Source organism: Heteronotia binoei, chromosome 13 (genome assembly GCF_032191835.1).
Source record: "Heteronotia binoei isolate CCM8104 ecotype False Entrance Well chromosome 13, APGP_CSIRO_Hbin_v1, whole genome shotgun sequence".
NCBI lineage: Eukaryota > Metazoa > Chordata > Lepidosauria > Squamata > Gekkonidae > Heteronotia > Heteronotia binoei.
Window position 1 is genome coordinate 11,562,651 of NC_083235.1, and position 22,651 is coordinate 11,585,301.

At 49.6% G+C, this 22,651-nt stretch overlaps 1 protein-coding gene across 1 annotated transcript in view; it reads left to right on the top strand.

Moving 5' to 3' along the window:
• The first annotated feature begins 474 nt into the window (after positions 1–474).
• The window catches only part of LOC132581839 (plexin-B3-like), a 169,398-nt gene continuing 147,221 nt past the window's right edge, over positions 475–22,651 (top strand). Inside the window, 3 exon segments of the mRNA XM_060253256.1 lie at positions 475–540; positions 8,504–9,601; positions 10,491–10,670. Coding sequence (XP_060109239.1) covers positions 505–540; positions 8,504–9,601; positions 10,491–10,670 — 1,314 coding nt within the window. The 5' untranslated portion in view covers positions 475–504.

Below are 22,651 nucleotides of genomic sequence, written 5' to 3' on the forward strand. Positions count from 1 at the left end.
CCCCGACCTGTCGGTTCCTCCTTGTGACAGCCCCCTCTTCTCGCAGCTGTCAAATCAGCTGATGTGCCCCCCTCCCCTGCCGGCCAGGGCCGCTGGCTGCCCTTCGTTCTGTTGCCTCAGCCCCCCTGCCCTATTTCTTTCTCTCTGTTGGTGCCTGTGTGTGCATGTGCCAGTGCTTCATGCTGTAGCCTCAGCCCCCCTCCTCTCCCCCTGCCCCATTACTTTCCCTCTGGGGTGGGTGTGTGCCAGTGCCGTGTGGGTGGATGTTTTGTGAGCGCTCTCTTTCCTCCAGATAATGGGTCCCTTGAGCCCCTGCGAGGGTCTGAGATGGCGCAGGCCGGGAGGGGAAACAGTGGGGGCTTTGATCCGGCTGGTGGGTTATCACAGCGGTCATTGAGGCGGGCTCGGACTGACTCGCGGTCTCCCCGTTCTGCGCTGATTCAGTCTTCTCTCTTTCCCTCCCTGTCTAGGGATGTCCACTCTGCACCCCCCTTTGACGCGACCATGTGGGAGCTGAGATGCGCCTCGAGCGGTCGACGGGTGAGCCGGTGAAGCAGCGCTGTCGGGGAAGGGCAGAGGGGTGTGTGGGAAGAGTCTTTTGGGGCAAAACACAGGAGAAGACCCAGGACTCCAGGGTTCTGTGTGCGAGGGGGATGTTTGTCTCATGGGCAGTGCTGGCCGGGCCAGGGGAGGGTGGAGGGGTTTGTGGGAAGAGTCTTTTGGGGGGAAACACAGAAGACCCAGGACTCCAGGGTTCTCCGTGCGAGGGGGATGTATGTCACGGGATGTCACAGTGCTGGCCGGGCGAGTTATCTCGGATCCCGACATTGTGAAAATCTTCGGTGATAGATTAGCGCTTAGGGAAGCGACTGTTGAATTGGGAGCAAAGATCCCTTATTTTCCTCCGTGTCTGGGGTGGGGGTGGGCGCCGGCAGTGCCCTTTTGTTTCTCCTAGCAACCCCACCCCTGTACCGTCCTCTGTGTGAGTCTCCCTCCTTCCTCTCCCCCACAGGGATTGGGGAGGGGGGACAGCATTAGCACCTGGGTGTGGGCCCTCTGCTCCTTTCCAGCTGTTGCCAGGAGAGAAGGGCTGGGGGAAGGGGCACGTCTCTCTGCTTCCTCCCCCCCCCTTGGGACTTGGGGCTGGGAGTGAAGAGACAGAAGGCTTGATTCTTGGCCAAGATGTTAGATGTCTTTCCCACCCCCCTCCCTGCAAGCCCCCCCCCCCCCCCCCACGGCTCGCTCTAACAGGCGGCTTTGCGGGTTTGTCTGCTTTGCGGATCCGGATTTGTGTGTCTGCAAATGGCTGAGTTGGGAGTACTACCAGAGTGTGTGGGGGAAGATGGGGGAAAGACACCTTCCGAAGCTGTGTGTTCACGCAACAGCTGGCTCTGGGGGAATTGGTACAGAGTGGCTGGGGAGGGGCCTTCTCTTAGACGCTGGCTGCCACTGCCTGAACTACACCCAAATGTTGTTTCTGCTCTTCCTGATGTTTGCAGCACCTTTTCGCCTGTGTGGAGGGTGCGTCGGGTGTGTGTTTGTGTTCCAGCAGACTCCTAGTTTATTCTGGCTGCCGCCGGAGAGGGCAAAACCTGTGGAGCTGGATAGCCGATTTCCTTGCCTTTTAAAAAAGGCATTGGCTTTAAAAAAAAAAAACCCAATAAAAGTGCAAAACATTAAACCACCCTCGCCAGGCCTCGTTTTTGGCAGGAGCTCACAGAAGAAGATGATACTGGATTTATATCCCGCCCTCCACTCCGAATCTCAGAGTGGCTCACAATCGCCTTTATTTTCCTCCCCCACAACAGACACCCTGTGAGGTGGGTGGGGCTGAGAGGGCTCTGACAGAAGCTGCCCTTTCAAGGACAACCTCTGCCAGAGCTATGGCTGACCCAGGGCCATTCCAGCAGCTGCAAGTGGAGGAGATAAGAGCCTGCATACTTCACCACTATACCAAACTGGCTCTACAGGAGCAGAGCTCTGGAGCCTCTAAATTTATTGTGTTCTCCCCCCCACACACACACACAAATACTTGCTTCTGGGCTCCACTGTTCAACCCCCCTGTGAGAATTTTGCTGAACTCTTAAGTTTGACAGACTTTCTAATATTTTCTCCCCACAAAAAATGTGAAAATAACCAAAACATAGAAAGCAGACAGACGGAAATCTTCCTCATGCCACTGTGGCCACAGAGGAGAAAGTAATTTAAAAAGTATGAGGGGAGGAAGGTTTTATGATGACAGTTCTGATACAGGAAGCATTTTAAGGTAGATGCCGTCCTATCAGGCAGCTCTCAGACAAATTCTTTCTCTCTGAATCTTTGAATTGGATTTATTATTAATTTTATTTATCTCTTACTTACTTTTTATTATTTTTATGTCAATTTTAGCTCATTTTCTTTCTCATTTCATATTTCTTATTATCATTATCAGATATGGGGTGCAGTCAGACAGTACCTCAGAATCAGTTTTTGGAAAATATTTTGTGTATTATTTTGGTTACACAAAGTAGTCTTTTACTCTTGATGATATTGTTATGTTGAATTTTCTAGCCACGTTGTACAGGATTTATTGGGTTTATATGCTCATTAATTTCTGTTGGAGGTTGCTAAAATGCTTCATCATATAGCCATTCTGTATTGTCAATATAGTTAATCGATAAAAACCTTTGAAGAGTTCTTTTTTAGCAAAAAAGGCAGATGCTGAGCTGATAGAATTTAGTACGCCTCCCGGTGATGTCAGGGGTGTGTGTGGCATATGAAAATGAGTTGCGCTAATGAGCTTCAGCACCTCCTTTTCTACAAAATTATCCTGGACCCTGACAATTGCATTTTCCCCATGGTTGCTTGGGGGCCTGAGTTTTTCTTTTTTTGAAAGGGGTTTCTGTCCTCGCCGTCTCTGCAGGTCTGTAAGTGAAACTGGTAACAATAGACGTGAGGGTTGGGGCAGACCCAGGGCACTGCCCGTAGGCGCTTCCGCCTGCCGCCCTTGTCCTCTCCATAGCCACTCTCTCTCGCATCTGGCGTCTGAGCGGTGAGCTCGCCTAGGAAGTGGAATTAATTCCAGTGGGACGGGGGGGGCTCTAATCGCCTTGTCACTGTCGCTCAATCCTAGCGGAGGTCAGGAAAGGGAAGGGGGAGTGCTGTCTCTAAAGACGACCCCCACCCGTCTTTCCACAAATGTCTTTTCGTCCGGTTCCCTCTTGGCACTGATTGTAGACTTTTAAGACATAGCAAAACAGGGCTATTTTTCGTAGCAGGAATTCCTTTGCATACATATTAGGCCACACACCCCTGATGTAGCCAATCCTCCAAGAGTTTACAGGGCTCTTAGTATGGGGCCTCCTGTAAGCTCCAGGAGGATTGGCTACATCAGGGGTGTGTAGCGCCTAATATGCAATGGAGTTCATGCTACGGAAAAAGCCCTTTCCCTATGAAGAAAGGTTTAAACTCTTGGAGCTCTTTAGTTTGAAGAAACGTTGACTGAGGGGTGACGTGATAGAGGTTGACAAGATGCATGGGATAGAGAAGGTAGAGAAAGAAGTACTTTTCTCCGTTTTTCAAAATATGAGAACTCGTGGACACTCAATGAAATTGCTGAACAGTTGGGTTAGAACGGATAAAAGGAAGTCCTTCACCCAAAGGGTGATTAACATGTGGAATTCACTGCCACAGGAGGTGGCGGCGGCTACAAGCATAGCCAGCTTCAAGGGGGGATTGGATCAACATCTCGAGCAGAGGTCTATCAGAGGCTATTAGCCATAGCCTATTGTTGGAACTCTCTGTCTGGGGCAGTGATGCTCTGTATTCTTGGTGCTTGGTGGGGGGGGGCACAGTGGGAGGGCTTTTAGTGTCCTGGCTCCACTGATGGACCTCCTGATGGCACCTGATTTTTTTGGGCCACTGTGTGACACAGAGTGTTGGACTGGATGGGCCACTGGCCTGATCCAACATGGCTTCTCTTATGTGTGTGGCAGTGATGCTCTGTCTTCTTGGTGCTTGGAGGGGGGCACAGTGGGAGGGCTTCTAGTGTCCTGGCCCCACTGATGGACCTCCTGATGGCACCTGGGGTTTTTTTGGCCACTGTGTGACACAGTGTTGGACTGGATGGGCCACTGGCCTGATCCAACATGGCTTCTCTTATGTTCTTATGTGACACAGAGTGTTGGACTGGATGGGCCACTGGCCTGATCCAACATGGCTTCTCTTATGTTCTTATGTGACACAGAGTGTTGAACTGGATGGGCCACTGGTCTGATCCAACATGGCTTCTCTTATGTTCTTATGACCTGGAGCAAAGTGTGGTGCCCTAGAATCAGAAGAGGGGGAAAGAGGCGGTGAACTGGAGTAATTGCTTAGCGTCCTTTGCCTTTGGGGGTGGGGGGCGGTGGTATGAGTGGCTGAGTCTGGGATATGAGAAGGGGCAGAGAAACATCTAGCAGAGAGGCGCTGCAGATCAAGGAGAGGAGAGAGTTGTCAGAGGCTTTCGGGGCTTCTGTGTTTTGCTTGAAATGATTGTGCGTGAGCGACACCCGGGCCCTGACAGCATGCTCCAGAAAAAACCCCTTTCTTTGTAGCGGATTAGTCAAGCCCTACTCTTGCTGCCTGCCTGATCCTCCAATTTGTAATCTCTGCTGGCATTCAGAAATCCAGCTTTTGCCCCTTAAACATGCATTTGGCAGGATTGAGAACATTTATGCCAACATCATATGTGTGAAAAGCACCCTCCAGTCACAGTTGACTTGGCGGCATAAACCAGGGGTATCAAACTCATTTGTTACGAGGGCCGGATCTGACATAAATGAGACCTTGTCGGGCCGGGCCATGCTGGGCCGGGCCACGTGTGTACCTATTTAAGATTGGGTAGGAGAGATATAAACTTTATAAAGGATACAGACAAACACAATTTTTTTTAAAAAAAACCTTAAAACGTGTTTAAAACATTAGCACTGGTTGGTCTTAAAGGTGCTTTCTTTGTATTTCTCCCATGGGATGCAGGGAACTGGGAACTGGCTCTTTCTTTCCTTCCCCAGGGGACCAGGAGGGAGTGGAACCTCAGCCAATAGAAGAGAGAGAGAGGCTTGGCTCAGTAGAGAGAGAGCCTGAAAAAAAAAGCTTTGTCTTCCACCCCCCAAGGGAGGAGTCTCAGCCAGTGGAGAAAAGAGAGGTTTTGTTCTGTAGCTCCTGTGCAATTGAGCAAGCCTTGCTAAGCAAGCTGTTATGCAGAAGGAACGAGAGAGACGGAGAAGGAAGCAGATGACAGCCAATTGCTCTGGGGCCTGATAGCAGCTGTCCAGGGGCCTGATTCGGCCCCTGGGCCACATGTTTGACACCCCTGGCACAGGGTTCCCAAGGCACAAGACGAACAGAGGTGGTTTGCTATTGCCTGCCTCTGCATAGCAACCCTGAACTTCCCTGGTGGTCTCCCATTCAAGTAGTAACCAGGGCTGACCCTGATTAGCTTCCGAGATAGCCTGGGCCATCCAAGTCAAGGCAAGAGAGACAAACAGAGGTGGGTGTGCCATTGCCTGCCTCTGCGTAGCCACCCTTCACTTTGGTGGTCTCCCATCCAAGGACTAACCAGGGCTGATATTCTGTAGCTTCCAAGATCTGACAAGATTGGGCAAACCTGGGCCATCCAGGTCAGGAGAGAAACAATCAGAGGTGGTATGCCATTGCCTGCCTCTGCGTAGCAACCCTGGACTTCCTTGGTGGTTAACCATCCAAATACTGCTTAGCTTCCATGATCTAAGTAACTGCTTAGCTTCCAAGATCTGATGAGATCAGGCTAGCCTGGGCCATCCAGGTCAGGGCGAGAGACCAACATGGATGGTTTGCCATTGCCTGCCTCTGCGTAGCAACCCCGGACATCCTTGATGGTCTCCCTTCCAAGTACGAACCAGAGCCGTCCCTGCTTAACTTTTGTGATCTGGTAAGGTAAGGCTAGCCTGGGCCATCCAGGTCAAGAGAAGAGATGAACAGAGGTGGTCTGCCATTGCCTACCTCTGGTAGCAACCCTGGGCTTGCTTGGTGGTCTCTCTTCCAAGTTTTAACTGGGGCCAACCTTGTTTAGCTTCTGATATGATAAGATCAGGCTAGCCTGGGGCCAACTCTGCTTAGCTTGAGATCTGACAAAATCAGACAAACAGGTGGCTTGCCATTGCCTGCCTCTGCGTAGCAACCCTGGGCTTCCTTGGTGGGCTCTCTTCCAAGTTCTAACTGGGGCCAACCTTGTTTAGCTTCTGATCTAGTAAGATCAGGCTAGCCTGGGGCTATCTCTGTTTAGCTTCTGAGATCCGACAAAATCAGACAAACAGAGGTGGCTTGCCATTGCCTGCCTCGGCGTAGCAACCTTGAACCTTAAAAGGAAGTCCTTCACCCAAAGGGTGATGAGCACGTGGAATTCACTGCCGCAGGAGGTGGCGGCAGCTACAAGCATAGCCACCTTCAAGAGGGGATTGGATAAGCATGAGGAGCAGAGGTCCATCAGTGGCTATTAGCCACAGTGTATTGTTGGAACTCTGTCTGGGGCACTGATGCTCTGTATTCTTGGTGCTTGTGGGGGTCACAGTAGGAGGGCTTCTAGCCCCACTGGTGGACCTCCTGATGGCATTTGTTTATTTTGGCCACTGTGTGACACAGAGTGTTGGACTGGATAGGCCATTGGCCTGATCCAACAAGGCTTCTCTTATGTTCTTATGAACTTTCTTGATGGTCTCCCATCCAAGAAGTAACCTTGGCTGATTAGCTTCCCAGTTCTGAAGAGGCTAGCCTGAGCCATCCAAGTCAGGGCAAATTGCACTTTACTAAGTTCCAAGTGACTTTGCGGCAACCTCAGGCCCATGGGGCTTTCCGAGACAAGCGATGAGCTGCTCTGTGTAGCAGCTTTGGTCTTCCTTGGTGGTCTCCCACCCACTGTGGTCTTTACCCTGCTTAGCTGCAGAGCTCTGACGAGATCAGGGTAGTCTGGGCTATAGAGCTACTGCAGAGGAGGGCTATAAACAGGGTTGGAATGCTTGCAGGAGGTCATTTGCCTATTAGGCCACACCCCCTGATGTAGCCAATCCTCCAAGAGCTTACAAGGCTCTTTTTTGTAAGCTCTTGGCGGATTGGCTACATCAGGGGCATATGGCCTAATATGCTAAGGACCTCCTGCTAGAATTCCACCCCTGGCTATAACTATAGCAGACAGTGCCTTGGCGCAAACGGAGGCAAGACGGACAGGTTCACAGTGAAAGCTGGTTTGGTGTAGCAGTTAAGAGGGGTGGACTCTAAGCTGGAGAACTGGGTTTGATTCCTCCATATGCAGCCAGCTGAGTGACCTTTGGCCAGTCGCTGTTCTTTCAGAGCAGTTCTCTCAAGAGCTCTCTCAACCCCACCTGCCTCACAGGCCGTGTTCCCTCTAAGCTGTGGAGCCTTGTGAGCAAAAATTCTACTTTGTGAGCTACTGCATAAATTAGTTTGATCTGGGGCCATCCTTCCTGAGCTAGGACTAAAACGTGTGAGCCAGAGGCTGAGAAACTGAGCTAGCTCACACTAACTGAGGGGGAACACTGCTCCCAGGGTGTCTTGCTGTGGGGAGAGGAAGGGAAAGGAGATTGTAAGCTGCTCTGAGACTCTTTCAAGTTGTGAAGGGCGGGGTATAAATCCAATTCTTCTTTTTCACATGTCCTTGGATTGGATTCCCTGTATGCCCACAGCACAGTTGCTGGCAGGGAGAGAGTGCTGTTTGGATTTTGGGCCTTCAGAACCCAGGTCACAGGGAGGCCTTGTTGGATCAAGGCCAGTGGTCCATCCAGTCCAGCAATCTGTGCCACACAGTGGCCAAAACCCAGATGCCATCAGGAGGTTCACCAGCAGGGCCAGAACTCTGGAAGCCCTCCCACTTTTTTCCACCAAACACAAAGAATACAGAGCATCACTGTCGCAGACATAAGAACATAAGGGAAGCCATGTTGGATCAGGCCAGTGGCCCATCCAGTCTAATATTCTACCTGGAAGCTAACCAGCAGGAAGTCCACCAGCAGGGCCAGAACTCCAGAAGCCCTCCCACTTTTGTCCCCCAAACACAAAAAATACTGAGCATAACTGCCCCAGACATAAGAACGTAAGAGAAGCCATGTTGGATCAGGCCAATGGCCCCTCCAGTCCACCCTCTGTGTCATGCCACAAGGTGGTCAAAACCTAGATGTCATAAGGAGGGGAGGAATTCTAGCAGGAGCTCCTTTGCATATTAGGTCACTCCCCCCCCCCCCCCCCGATGTAGCCAATCCTCCAAAAGCTTACAAGGCTCTTTTTTGTAAGCTCTTGGAGGATTGGCTGCATCAGGTGTGTGTAGCCTAATATGCAAAGGAGCTCCTGCTAGAATTCCACCCCTGGCCACAGGGAGGTCCACCAGCGGGGCAACATTTCTGGGACTTGCCAGATCCTTGAGAGCAACCAGTACTTCAGTTTTCTGTGTTGATGAACTGTACAGCTGAACCTTTTTTCTTCTTCCTTTGTCTAGGATCCGGCCATGTCCCTCGGCCGCCTGTTGCCACCCCTCACGGTGGCGCTGACGCTCCTGTTGCCCTCGTACCTGGCTGCCCGTCCTCCTGCCTACCCATCTTTCTTCTTTCTCAACACCACCTTCAATCATCTGGCCCGAGCCCGGGATACGGGGATGCTGTACGTGGGTGCTGTCAACGCCTTATTCCAGCTGAGCCCTGAGCTCGGGTTGGTGGAGCACGTGGGCACCGGGCCGGCCAACGATAGCCCGGAGTGCCTTCCTTTCCGGGACCCTGGCGATTGCCCCCAGGCGCGGTCCACCGACAACACGAACAAGCTGCTGTTGCCCAACGAACGTGCCGGGGAGCTGGTGGTCTGCGGGCAGCTCTTCCAAGGGGTGTGTGAGAAAAGAGCCCTGGTAAACATCTCTCAAGCGCTATATCGCCCCGAGGATCCCGGTGACAACCAATTTGTGGCGGCCAACGAGCCCCGCGTCTCCACCGTGGGCTTGGTGGGGCAGCATGGCGACCGAGACCTGCTTTTTGTGGGGCGTGGGCTGACGGCCAAGCTCTCGGGTGGGATCCCGCCGTTCACCATCCGGCAGTTGGAAGGACCGCAGGCGTTCTCCAACGAGGGAATGGGCAAGCTGGTGGTGGGCGACTTCTCGGACTACAACAACACCTACGCCGGCGCCTTTGCTTCCGGGGACTACGTCTACTTCCTGTTCTCCCGGCGAGGGGCGAAGGCACAGATGGAGTACCGTGCCTACCTCTCTCGGAGCTGTATGGAAGACACCAACCTCTACTCCTACGTTGAGCTCCCCCTGGAGTGCCGGGACGCCAAGGGGCGTGTTTACAACCTGGCTCGGGCCGTGCATTTGGCCTCTGGGTTTCCAGGGGAAGGGGCGACGCTCTTTGTAGTCCTGGCTGCCGGCCAAGGCTCCACCGCGTCCCCAACAACCCAAACGGCACTGTGCGCGTACAGCTTGAGGGAGGTCAACGCCGCCATGGAGCGGACGCGGCGCCTGTGCTACACCTCGGCTGGGAAGGGCCCCTCCGGGAAGGAGGAGGCAGCCATAGAGTACGGCGTGACGTCCCAATGCAACACCCTACCCAAGGTGAGAGCCAGTGGGCGACAAAGGCTTTCCTTTTCTGGGACGAGAGCTTATCGTAACCGCCGCCCTGCCCCGGAGGCGGCTGCATTCCAGATTTTCCGCTTGTAACTAGATTGTGTGTGTTGTTTTTTGTCCAAATTTACATTTTTTATTAAAGAATTGCCCTGATGAAAAGTGTTGCAGTATGTACTGTACAAAACCGAAATTTGTTTGCATATAAATCGAATACCAAAGGAATTGATAAAGCTGTATGAACAAAATTTACATACAGTAGTAGGTGTTAATGTCATAGATAACAATCTGTTATAGAGGGATATTCTTAAAAATAAATCAGATTACTAAACGAAGCGTTACTCGGTACAATATCCGGTTGAGTGAGAAAAGTAACAACTGGGTACCATGGGATTATAATTTTTTTCTCATAAGCTAACAATGAAGTAGAATAATACCAGCCAAAAAGCTAATTTACAGTAAATAAAGCATTCCCAGATGTTATTGTACCTCAGCCAATAGAAGAGAGAGAGGCTTGGTTCAGTAGCTCTGCTGTACGATTGAGAGAGCCTGAAAAAAAAACAATCTTTGCCTCCCCCCCGAAGGGAGGAGTCTCAGCCAGTGGAGAAAAGAGAGGTTTTTCTCTGTAGCTTAAGGTAATTTTGCATCTCTCTATTTTCTTGCTAGTAGGGTTTTGGCAATCTTGCTAATAGGGTTTTTATGTCTTATCTACATTTTTTAACAGTCCAGTGATTCAATAAGATGGCCTCTGGAACTTTAGGAATCTTTATCGAAAGCATTAGTTGCGTTTTGTCGATCATCTGTTGCCAAAAGAACTGTATTTTAAGGCATGACCACCAACAGTGCATGTAGCGACTTGATTGTTGATTTTTATTTCCAGGAGTCCCCCGAAGCTTACCCTTGCGGTGATGAACACACTCCTAGTCCCATTGCCAGCCGGGTGCCACTGGTGGCTGAGGCTCTCCTTGCCACTGTGCCGAGACTGACGGCTGTGGCGGCCATGGCGGAAGCGGGCCACACGATTGCCTTTCTTGGGGATGGCGGCGGACGGTTGCATAAGGTAAGGGAGGGTTGCAGATGTCCGTGGGCTGGCTGGTCCTGTTTCGTGTGCGTGTTTTGCCTCCCTCCGGGCCTACCGCCTCTGAACGTGGAGGTTCCCCTCAAATCACTGTGGCTCGTAGCCATTGATAGACCTCTCCTCCTGAATCTGTCTCATCCCCTTTTGAAGTGGTTGATTCCTGTGGCTTGTTCCGGCAGCAGCTTGTCCCGAGCCAAGCTTAGAGGCGGAGCCTGCAAGGCACACGAAAATCTTCACAAGGGTTTCTCCTACCCTGGATGCTTTTGTTTGCGAGAAGCTGATGGCTTTCATGCATTTAGGCATCAACGTTCCTTCTAAGCCGTGCTGGCTCACACATTTTTAGCCTCCAGCTCACGCATTTTTGCCTTAAAGGTAAAGATAATCCCCTGTTCAAGCACCAGTCGTTTCCGACTCTGGGGTAACGTTGCTTTCACAACCTTTTCACGGCAGACTTTTTACCGGGGGTTTTGCCATTGTCTTCCCCAGTCATCTACACTTCCCCCCCCCCCCCCAGCAAGCTGGGTCCTCATTTTACTGACCTCGGAAGGATGGAAGGCTGAGTCAACCTTAAGTCGGCTCCCTGAACCCAGCTTCCGCCGGGCTTGAACTCGGGTTGTGAGCAGAGGGCTCCGACTGCAGTACTGCAGCCTTACCACTCTGCGCCACGGTGCTCTTAGCTCAGGAAAAATGGCTCCAGAGCAAACTGATTTACGCAGTACCTAAGAACATAAGAGAAGCCATGTTGGATCAGGCCAATGGCCCATCCAGTCCAACACTCTGTGTCACATAAGAAGATAAGAGAAGCCATGTTGGATCACGCCAGTGGCCCATCCAGTCCAACACTCTGTGTCACATAAGAACATAAGAGAAGCCCTGTTGGATCAGGCCAATGAACCATCCAGTCCAACACTCTGTGTCACATAAGAGCATAAGAGAAGCCATGTTGGATCAGGCCAGTGGCCCATCCAGTCCAACACTCTGTGTCACATAAGAAGATAAGAGAAGCCATGTTGGATCAGGCCAGTGGCCCATCCAGTCCAACACGCTGTGTCACAGAAGAACATAAGAGAAGCCACGTTGGATCAGGCCAGTGGCCCATCCAGTCCAACTCTCTGTGTCACATAAGAGCATAAGAGAAGCCATGTTGGATCAGGCCAATGGCCCATCCAGTCCAACACTCTGTGTCACATAAGAAGATAAGAGAAGCCATGTTGGATCAGGCCAGTGGCCCATCCAGTCCAACACGCTGTGTCACAGAAGAACATAAGAGAAGCCACGTTGGATCAGGCCAGTGGCCCATCCAGTCCAACACTCTGTGTCAGATAAGAACATGAGAAGTCATGTTGGATCAGGCCAATGAACCAACCAGTCCAACACTCTGTGTCACAGAAGAACATAAGAGAAGCCACGTTGGATCAGGCCAATGAACCATCCAGTCCAACACTCTGTGTCACAGAAGAACATAAGAGAAGCCATGTTGGATCAGGCCGCTGGCCCATCCAATCCAACACTCTGTCACATAAGAACATAGGAGAAGCCATGTTGGATCAGGCCAATGAACCATCCAGTTCAACACTCTGTGTCACACAGTGGCCAATATATGTGTGTGTGAGAATAGCCAGCCAGTGAGAATATATACACAAACACATCTCACAACTTTAATGCCAATAAAAGTAGAATTTTTGTTCCAGCTTAGAGGGCACAAGGGTCGCCATGGGCTGTCCATGCCCTGTGGGATCTGCTACCTTTCTGCAGGGCACGCAAAGCAGAGATGTTCCAACAGGCATTTGGTTGAGGACAGCGAGGAGACAGCACAGAATTTAGCATTCTCACACCCTTCATTCTCCGCATCTCCCCTCTCCCCACCCCGGAGGCTTGTGGAAGCTGTAATTCAGGGGTGGGGAACCTCCATCCTGAGGGCCATATATGGTCCTCAAGGTCACTTGGTGTGACCCTCGGGGATTGCTGGGCCGAACCGAGCCATACGGCAGCCTCCCTGGGGCCTGGATGGCCAGTGAGGATTGTGGGGCCCAGCCATGCTGTGCAGCAGCCTCCCTGGGGCCTGGCTGGCTGGCCAGAATTGCTGCAGGGCCTGGAAAAGTTACTGTCACCGTTCAGTTTGCACTTGATGATCCTAGAGGGTGTGGCCTAATATGCTAATGAGTGTGTGACCTAATATGCTAATATTAGGGGATGTAGTCTAATATGCTACTGAGATTCTGCAAATCTAGGTAAATCGCAAAATTTATAGGATGTAGGATATATGTGATTTACATAGATTTGCAGAAACACCATTTGGCAGGGAATTTTATTACCTTTTATGGCTATCCAGACCAAATGGCCAAGCCACACTGTTTTATGTGACCATGGGATCAGTTAGTTCGCCCTCTTAATCAACAAACTGCATGTATTCCAGCCACAATACTTGATCCCCTCGTCTGATGAAGTGTGCTTAGAGAGCACACAAAAGCTTACGTTTTAAATAAAACTTGGTTGGTCTTAAAGGTGCCACTTGACTCCTGCTTTGTTCAACTGCATAGCTCATTACCTTGCTCAGTACTTTGCCCAAAGGAAAAATGCACACCTTTGTTTATCACTACGCTAGTGTGAAGCCCTTCTGCTCCCCAAACTCTGCCCTTCCCAAACTCCACCCCCCAAAATGTCCAGGTATTTCCCAACCCACAGCTGGTAACCCTAGCTGAATACATTTACCAATGAATTGTGTACTGTTTTGGTTTTTTTAAGTTAATCTAAGTTCCTTTGGGAGCTATTGAAGGAAGCGTGCGAGAGTTTTACGGTTATTTTTTCCAAAACAAAACCTCAAACAGCATTTATCACTGAAGGGTCTTATTTAATAATGGGTGTTTTTTTTTGTTCTGTAATATCCGAGAACCGGAGTAGCACATAAGATCCCATAGAAGCTGTCTTTGTAAGTTCCAGCAATGGAAATAAACTTGGAAGTGCGTGGGTTGCGTCTGCTGAAATCAGAAGCCGAGCACGGCTTCCAACAGTGTGGGAGTGTGGCGCTTCAGCGCTCATTGTTCCTCCTCACAGAATATTTTCTCTGTCTCTCAGCTGGCCGATTGAGAGCCGTGACAATTCAAGGGGTGCGTTATTGTGCATGTGTGAGGAGAATGGGCTTCAGAGGACCGGTGTCCTCTCCTTCTTCTCTAGATCTTTTGAATCGATGAGGAAACAATCCCTCTTGCCGCTTTAGGCGTTGGGAGAACTTGTGCCCAAAGGGTAGATATTTTTCAAGGGTAATTCTCCCTCCACTGCCTTTTGGCCACAGGATGAATAAAAGTAAGAGGGAGACCTGTTGCTTCCCTTTAGCCACCTTTGTTCCTGGTATCTGTGTGTGGAACAGTGCCTTTTGTTCTCCGGCAAAAGGAGGAGTTGTGTGCAATTTGTTCCCAGTATCAGCTTTTTGTGGTGGGGGCGTAACTGCCTGAAAACTTTTCTTTGAGGTCTTTCTGAGGCTGTATCAGTCTCTTTTCTTCCATTTTGGAAGGGAGTTAACGTCTTGGTCTTGCTCCTTTTCTGGTTTCCACGTGCAGGGACGCTGTCAGTGCTGCTCTAGGAAGTGGGAAATGTCAGTGGAACTTCTCAACTTGGTGTCTCTCAAGGGCTTGGTCTCTCTCCTCTCTATGGTTGGCAGCTCTGGGTTGGGAAAGCCGTCAGTGCTACTCTAGGAAATGGGAAATGTCAGTGGAACTTCTCAACTTGTTGTCTCTCAAGGGCTTGGTCTCTCTCTTTCCTCTCTATGGTCGGCAACTCTGGGTTGGGAAAGCCGTCAGTGCTACTCTAGGAAGTGGGAAATGTCAGTGGAACTTCTCAACTTGGTGTCTCTCAAGGGCTTGGTCTCTCTCTCTCCTCTCTATGGTCGGCAACTCTGGGTTGGGAAATTCTTGTAGATGTTGGGTGTGGAGCCTGGAAAGAGAGAAAAAGAGACCTTAGTGGAGTATAATTAGGTTTGCCAGTTCCGGGTTAAGAAATACCTGGAGGTTTTTTTTGGACGGGGAGGAGGGGAGGGGAAGGACTTCAGTGGGGTAAAACATCATAGAGTCCGCCTTCCAATTGGCCATTTTCTGCAGGTGAAATGAACCCCGTTGCCTGGAGATCAGTTGTAGTCCCAGGTGATCGCCAGCTACCACCTGGAGCTTGGCATCCCTAGACTGCACATTGTCATAGCATCTGCTCCCAAAGTAGCCATTTACTCCAGGCCACCTGATCTCTGCCGTCTGGAGATCAGCGATAATACTGGGAAATCTCCAGGCCCCACCGGGAGATTGTCAACCTGACTCCCCCGACACACTTTTCTTTCTCCTCTCTGAGATTTTTTTTTCTTTTCCCCGCTGAGATTTCTCATTTCCTCTTCCAGCAGATGTTATCACTTTCCCAGCTGAGGCCTGCAACCTTCTTTTTATTGCGTGATCCTCTTCCCATTTTCTGTTTCTAGTATCTCCGTCATCTTGCTATTTCTGGCCGGTTGGCTCCCCTCACTGCTTTAAAAAAGTGAGCCGGGACTTGGGAAAGCTCCTGCCTTGCTACAAAATTTGTTAGTTTTTAAGGTTTTTAAGGTGCAACTGAACCTTTGTTTAAAACTGAGCTCTTTGTCTCCTGGGTCAATATTCTACTCTTTTCTCCCCCATCCCCACTATGGTGTAATGCTTAGATTTTTCCTCAGAATCTTCTTTATTTTTACATTCTTTCTCTCTCTCGGTTCAAACATTCTCCCAAACCTGCCCTTTTCAAACATGCTTTTCTTGCCAGGGCAAGCGTCCCAGCGTCCTGTGGCAAATATGATTCCCCGCTCCCCTCATGGAGTTGTGCATGTGGTTTTGGGGTGGGGATGGTGTGTGATTATCCCCATGTTTACAGGGCTCTTCCAAAGGGTTTAGGGCCTTTCCAAAGCTCAACATGATCCCCCTCCCCCCGCTGCCGCCCGATTGTAAGCTCAGGGCTTGCCATAGCCTGTCTTGTCTGAATTGTTCTGCGCTTCCGGAGCATTCCAGTCTTTTCTGGGGCTTTTTGGCAACGTCCCATCTCTCTCTCTCTCTCTCTCTCTCTTTCTCATTGGCCACCCAAAATAGACCGGCTCCTCACACGAAATACTACAGAAATGGTTTTTCCTCCCTCTCCCTTTATCGCTTCTGACTCAAGAATTTTTGGTTTTCCTTCTTATCTCTTGGCTTTGGTCTGTGGTCTCGGTTTTTGCTGCCGCCTTATTGTTTCTTCCTCTTATCTTATTTTAGCCCAGTTTCTCCTTTGTTGCTTTCTCTTTGTTGGTTTCCATTTCCCCTTTCAAATCCAGGATGAGTTGTCAAGTTATTTTTCACTCTTTGGCAACTTCATATTCCGCTTCTCTGCTTCTCTCTTTTTGTTTTTTGGACGCCACCTTGTCTTTGCTCTGCTGATATTCTGCTCTTTCAAAACTTCGGATCACATCTTCTGTTTCACCTCCCCCCCCCAGCGTCTATGCCAGGGTTGTCAAACATGCAGCATATGGGCCGAATCAGGCCCCTGGAGGGCTCCTGTTAGCCCCCCCCCAAGCAACTGGCTGTCATCTGCTTCTTTCTCCCTCTCTCTTGCTTCCTTCTGCATCACAGCTTGCTTTGCCAGGCTTGCTCAATCGCACAGGAGCTACAGAGCAAAACCTCTATTTTCTCCATTGGCTGAGGCTCCTCCCTTGTGGAGGAAAGGGGGAAGGCAGAGCTTGCTTTGCCAGACTCTTTCAATCACAAAGCAGAGCTACTGAGCCAAGTCTCTCTTCCTTCTATTGGTTGAGGCTCCTCCCCCCTCCTGGTCCCCTGGGGAGGGAAGGAAAGAGCCAGAGCTTCCTTTGCCCAGTTCCCTGGGCCCCATGGGAGAAATACAAAGAAAGCACCTTTAAGACCAAGTGTTAATATTTTAAGGAAGTTTTTAGGTTTTTTAAAAAAATCTTTGTGTTTGTCTGTGTCCTTTATAAAGTTTATATCTCTGCTACCTAATCATAAATGGGTACACACATGGCCCGGCCCAACCTGACATGGTCCAGCCCAAAGAGGTCTTATTTATGTCAGATTCGGCCCTCATGAGTTTGACACCCCTGGTGTACGCCTTTCCCTTCTTGCCAATATCTAGGGAAGAGCTTTGACTCAGTGGTAACAGGCAGAAGCTCCCAGGTTCAATCCCTGGCATCTCCGGTTAGAAGGATCAGGTTGTAGGTGATGTGACAGACCTCAGCTTGAGACCCTGGAGAGCCACTACCAGTCTTGAGTAGACAGTGCTGACTTTGATGGACCGAGGGTCTGACTCAGTATAAGGCAACTTCAGCTGTATTCATGTATGAAGCGCTGCTCTGGAGGACTGGTCGCAGCTTAGTGGTAGAGCATCTGCTTGGCATGCAGATGGTCCCAGGTTCTCTGGTTCAGTAGAAGGCAGCTTCCACTGTTCAGGCAGCAGCTGAAAAAAAATATTTTTCTTGGCACTCTCTCAGCTCTGATTCTACCACATTGCCTTCCCCTCCTCCTTAGCCCGTTCTCTTTCCAAATGTTGAGGTGTCCTTAGAGAACAGACAGGATTCTTTCTTTTAAACGAGGGATGGCCAAACTTGCTTAACGTAAGAGCCACATAGAATAAAGGTTAGACATTTGAGAGCAGGAAGGAAGGAAGATGGGAGGGGGAGGTAGAAAGAAAGCAACTTTAACTTTAAAAGCATTCTCCAAGCTGTTGGCTGGCTTGGCAAAGTGATTGAAAGAGAGAATGCCTTCCCCAAGCCATGCAACGGGCTAGTGGGGGCTTCAAGAGCCACATGTGGCTCCCAAGCTGCAGTTTGGCCATCCCTGTTTTAAACTTTAGTTTCATACAGTGCCCAACTGGTCTGAGCAGCTTCATAGATTCTTGCAGTCAACAACAATAATAATTCTGTTCCCCTCTGGCTGATGGTTACCAGACAAGTTTTGGGGGGAGGGAGGGAAAGAGATAGAAAGGGAAGGGAAAGAAAGAGAGAGAGAGGGAGGAAAGGGAAGGAAGGAAGGAAAGAGAGAAAGAGAAAGAAAGAAAGAGAGAAAGAAAGAGAGAGAGAGAGAGAAAGGGAAGGGAAGGAAGGAAAGAGAGAGAGAAAATATTGTAAGAAGCCTATTCAGGTGGTTGAGCTTGCCCTGTCACCAATTTTCTTTTTTCCCTCACAGAAGCCTATGTGGCATAGGCCGAGCCAGGATTTTTTGTGGTGTCTTGAACTCGAGACGCATAATGTGTTGCCAGAGCCTCAATTTAATTAGCGTGCTTTGATGTCCCCCGCGATAACTAATAAAAGTACTTCATTGTGCTGGGAAACGCTTGGGATGTAGCTCCTTCCCGAGACAAATTGTTTAAATGGTCTGGGCTCAAGGTTTTGTATCCGTAGCCTCCCTTCCCAGTCATCCTGCGTTCTGTCCACTTTGTGAGCATTTCAGGGACGCAACCCAAGCCCTGAGAGCCGGTATGTTGTAGCGATTAGAGTGCTGAATTGGGGTCCGGGGGTTTTATCTGGGTCTTTCTGCTGTGTCATGATGTTTGTTACTGGTTTCAGCCCTGCTGAGAGGGTCAAAAGCAAAGTTGCCAGGATAGCCCAGGCAAGCCCGATCTCAGAAGCCAAGCAGAGCCGCCTCTGGCAAGTACTTGGGAGACCTTCTTGTAGGGCTGTCAAGCCTCCGGTCCAGGTGGGGATTCTCCCACCGAGAGGTTCCCAACCCGCCGGCCCACATTAGGCCGGTAGGGGGAACCTCCCCCTACGTCGCTGGCACGATGACATCACCAGGAAGTGACGTCATCACGCTGGCGATGGTGTGCGGTGGCCGCTCTAGGCATTTCCGGGAAAACTACATGGTTTTCCTGGATGCTCTAGCGATTTGGGAGGGAAAACTCTGTGGTACAATAGGTACCATAGTGTTTTCCCCTCCCAAATGGCTAGAGCGTCCGGGAAAACCGATAAGAGTTTTCCCGGAAACTCCTAGAGCGGCTGCATGCAGCGCCAGTGGGATGACGTCACTTCCAAAGGAATTGGCAACCCTACCTCCTTGGAATACCAACAAGCAAAGGAGACCTGGGGTAATTATATGGCTATAGAATAAAAGAAGAGCCCCGTGGCGCAGAGTGGTAAAGCTGCAGTATTGCAGTCACAGCCCGCTGCTCACCACCTGAGTTCGATCCCAGCAGAAGCTGGTTCAGGAAGCCGGATCCAGGTTGACTCAGCCTTCCATCCTTCCAAGGTCGGTAAAATGAGTCCCCAGCTTGCTGGGGGGAGAAAGTGTAGATGACTGGGGAAGGCAATGGCAAACCACCCCGTAAAAAGTCTGCCACGAAAACTTTGTGAAAGCAACGTCACCCCAGAGTCGAAAATTACTGGTGCTTGCACGGGGGACTACCTTTACCTTTTTTAGAATAAAAGAAAAGCCCCAGGGTAACAAAAGACTCGAATCTTTAACAACACTCTAAAGTGGAACAAAGTAGGAGTCAAGTTCACCTTTAGACCAACAAAGTTTGGCCATCTGTATATAAGCCTCCTCAGTATACCTGATTCCTCATCTGATGAAGTGTGCTTGGAGCAAACGAAAGCTTACGTTCCGAATAAAACTTTGTTGGTCTTAAGGGTGAACTTGACTCCTACTTTGTTCTATTGCTTCAGACCAACACGGCTGCCCGCTTGGATTTATCAGCACTCTAAAGTATTTGACATCTGTAATTAAGAACAGTATGCGAAATAACAAAGCACACTCTAACAAGGGAAATACTACAACGCTGAGCCTAGGAGAAGAAGGATCATATTTCAATCCAAAGGAAGGCGATAGACGTCCCGACAGCTAGAATATATTTTTCCCCCTTTCGGAATGTATTTCAGACATGGGGACATTGCTCTGAGATTTACGCGAGCTGAAGACTAAGGCTACCCAAAACCGGATATTATCTATCACCAGTACAGCTCTGCTTCCTTAAGGTAGTCGTCTGAAGCGACCAGAGAAGAATACTGTTGGCTGAGCCACACTTTTGGACTGGCTTGATATTTATTTGTTAAGAGCAACCTGCAATGTTTTCTGAGTTACTGCACCGCGTTACACTGCTTGTTGTATTACTTTGTTGTTTGTAGCATTTCCCTTTTTAGAGTGGGCTTCGTTATTTCACATATTGTTCTTAATTACAGACGTCAAATACTTTAGAGTGTTGTTAAATATTCACGTTTCCCCACAACTGTCACTACATGAGGCAGGTGGGGCTGAGAGAGTTCTGAGAGAAACGGTGCCTGGCCCATGGTCACCTGGAAGCCTCTATTTTCTCCATTGGATGAGACTCCTCCCTTGAGGAGGAGTGGGGGGAGGAATAGCATCTCTCAATTGCACAGCAGAGCTACTAAGCCATCCACCCAGGTGGCACCTTTAAGATCAGCAAAGGTTTATTCTGGGTATGAGCTTTCGTGTGCATGCACGTTTCTTCAGATCCAAAGAAGTGTGCATGCACACTAAAGCCAGGGTGTCAAACATGCGCCCTGTGGGCCAAATCAGGCCCCCAGAGGGCTCCTATCAGGCCCCCGAGCAACTGGCTGTCATCTGCTTCCTTCTCCCTCTCTCTTGCTTCCTTCTGCATCACAGCTAGCTTTGCCAGGCTTACTCAATTGCACAGGAGCTACAGAGCAAAACCTCTGTTTTCTCCATTGGCTGAGGCTCCTCCCTTGGGGAGGAAGAGGGGGGAGGCAGAGCTTGTTTATCCAGGCTGTCTCAATCACACAGTAGAGCTACTGAGCCAAACCTCTATTGGCTGAGGCTCCTCCCCCTCCTGGTCCCCTGGGGAAGAAAGGAAAGAGCCAGAGCTTCCTTTGCCCAGTTTCCTGGATCCCATGGGAGAAATACAAAGAAAGCACCTTGAAAACCAACAAATGTGAACGTTTTAAGCTTGTTTTAAGGGTTTTTTTTAAAAAAAAAATATTTGTGTTTTTCTGTATCCTTTATAAAGTTTATATCTCTGCTACCTAATCTTAAATAGGTACACACATAGCCTGACCCAACAGGGCCCAGCCCAGCATGGCATAGCCCAACCTGACATGGTCCGGCCCAGCAAGGTCTCATTTATGTCAGATCCGGCCCTCATAACAAATGAGTTTGACACCCCTGCACTAAAGCTTATATCCAGAATAAACCTTTGCTGGTCTTAAAGGTGCCACTGGACTCAGACTTTGTTCTGCTGCTTCAGACCAACATGGCTTTCTACTTGCTCCTATGGTTAATGTGTCATTGGCCTCTAAAAAGAATACATGGATGGGGCCCACAAGTGTTTGAGGGTGTGGCTTCTGGGTCCCTCTCTTCCAGTTCTTTCTTATAATACTAGCAGGCCCGCTTTTTAACTGAGGAGAGGCAGCAGCCTCAAGTGTCAGCTTTTGTGGTGTCATTAAACGCCATCAACTGTCAATTATTTACCTCACCCCATTTTTGTTCCACCCAGAGATGGCACCGTTGACGTCGTCTACCTCAGGCACTTAAAATGCCTCAAGCAAACAGAAGAACCAAAGAGCGTTGCCCCAGTGCCATGTATAAACTGATTTACATAAATTAATTTTTGAGGGAAGCTTTTGAGATCGCCTTTGGTCTATGGTTGCCAGATGGTTTTTATGTCAAAATAAAAATCCCTTTCCGTGTCAAAGGATTATTGTTTCATTTTACCAGAGCACTGTTGTCCCATAGTCTTGCAGTTACCACACCCTTCTGAGTGTCCCTTTCTTTTTGGCATCTGTGATCTGTGGAGCCTTTGTTAGAGAAAGGTGGATTAAAATCGATGTAATTAAACAAATACGTTCTAAATGGAATCTGGACCAATCCAAGGCAGGCAAAAATTGCACACCTCCTGAGGCAGAACCACACATACTAAGCAGTGCTTGGCTGCCACCAAAAATGGCAACTCCATGTCAAAGCCTTGAGAAGTGGTGTGATCACCATCTTCAAGTACTTGAAAGGCTGTCATATAAAGGATGGTGCAGAGTTGTTTTCTGTTGCCCCCGGAGGTCAGACCAGAATGAAAGGACCAAAACCAAATTAAATCAAAAGAGTTTTCGGCTAAACATGAGGAAGAACTTCCTGAGGGAGCAGTTCCTCAGTGGAACAAGCTTCCGCAGGAGGTGTCAGGCTCTCCTTCTTGGAGGTTTTTCAACAGAGACTAGATGGCCATTTCACAGCAATGCTGAATCTGTAAACTTGGGCAGATCATGAGAAGGAGGGGAGGAAGGGTTGCATCAGTGTTTAGTTCTCCTGGCTCTTTCTTGCAGGAAAATGGTGGTCGCCATTTTGGGGTCGGGAAACAATTTCTCTCCAGGCCAGTTTGGCCAGGGATCCTGGATGGGTTTGTTTTGTTTTTGGTGGTGTTTTGGGGTTGTTGTTTTTTTGCCATTTTCTGGACTTGGAGCAGGGGTCACTGGGTGTGTGTGTTTGGAGGAGGTATTTCTGAATTTCCTGCATTGTGCAGGGGGTTGGGCTAGATGACCCTGGAGATCCCATCCAACTCTTACGATTCAAACTATTGAGACAGGGCTGCCAGTTTCGAGGGCAGCTTTGTGTTACTTCTTGCATGTAGTTCTGCTCCCAGAGGCTGAACCAGCTGAATCCAGAGTAGTGTCGTATTTTTCCAGCAGTGACTGGCAATTGGCGTGAAGGAGGAGAAAGTATGCAATCGCACCTGTCTGGCCACGACAGTTCTTAGAGGCTTTCATGCGTAAAGACCTCTCTGATGATGCGTGCCCTAAACCAGGGGTCCTCAACATGTTCCCTGTGACACCTCCTGTCACTTTTCATGGTGCCCACCCAGTCTTTTAGAAAGTGGGTGGGTTTTTTGAGGCATCTGATGGACCATTGGAGATTTGATTGGCTGTGGAGGTTTTTTTTTTCAAACATTGTTTTGGCGGCAGATGCCACCGCAGCACAAGAATCTTCACTGAGTGACTGAAGGGCAGCTGTGGCAGCCAT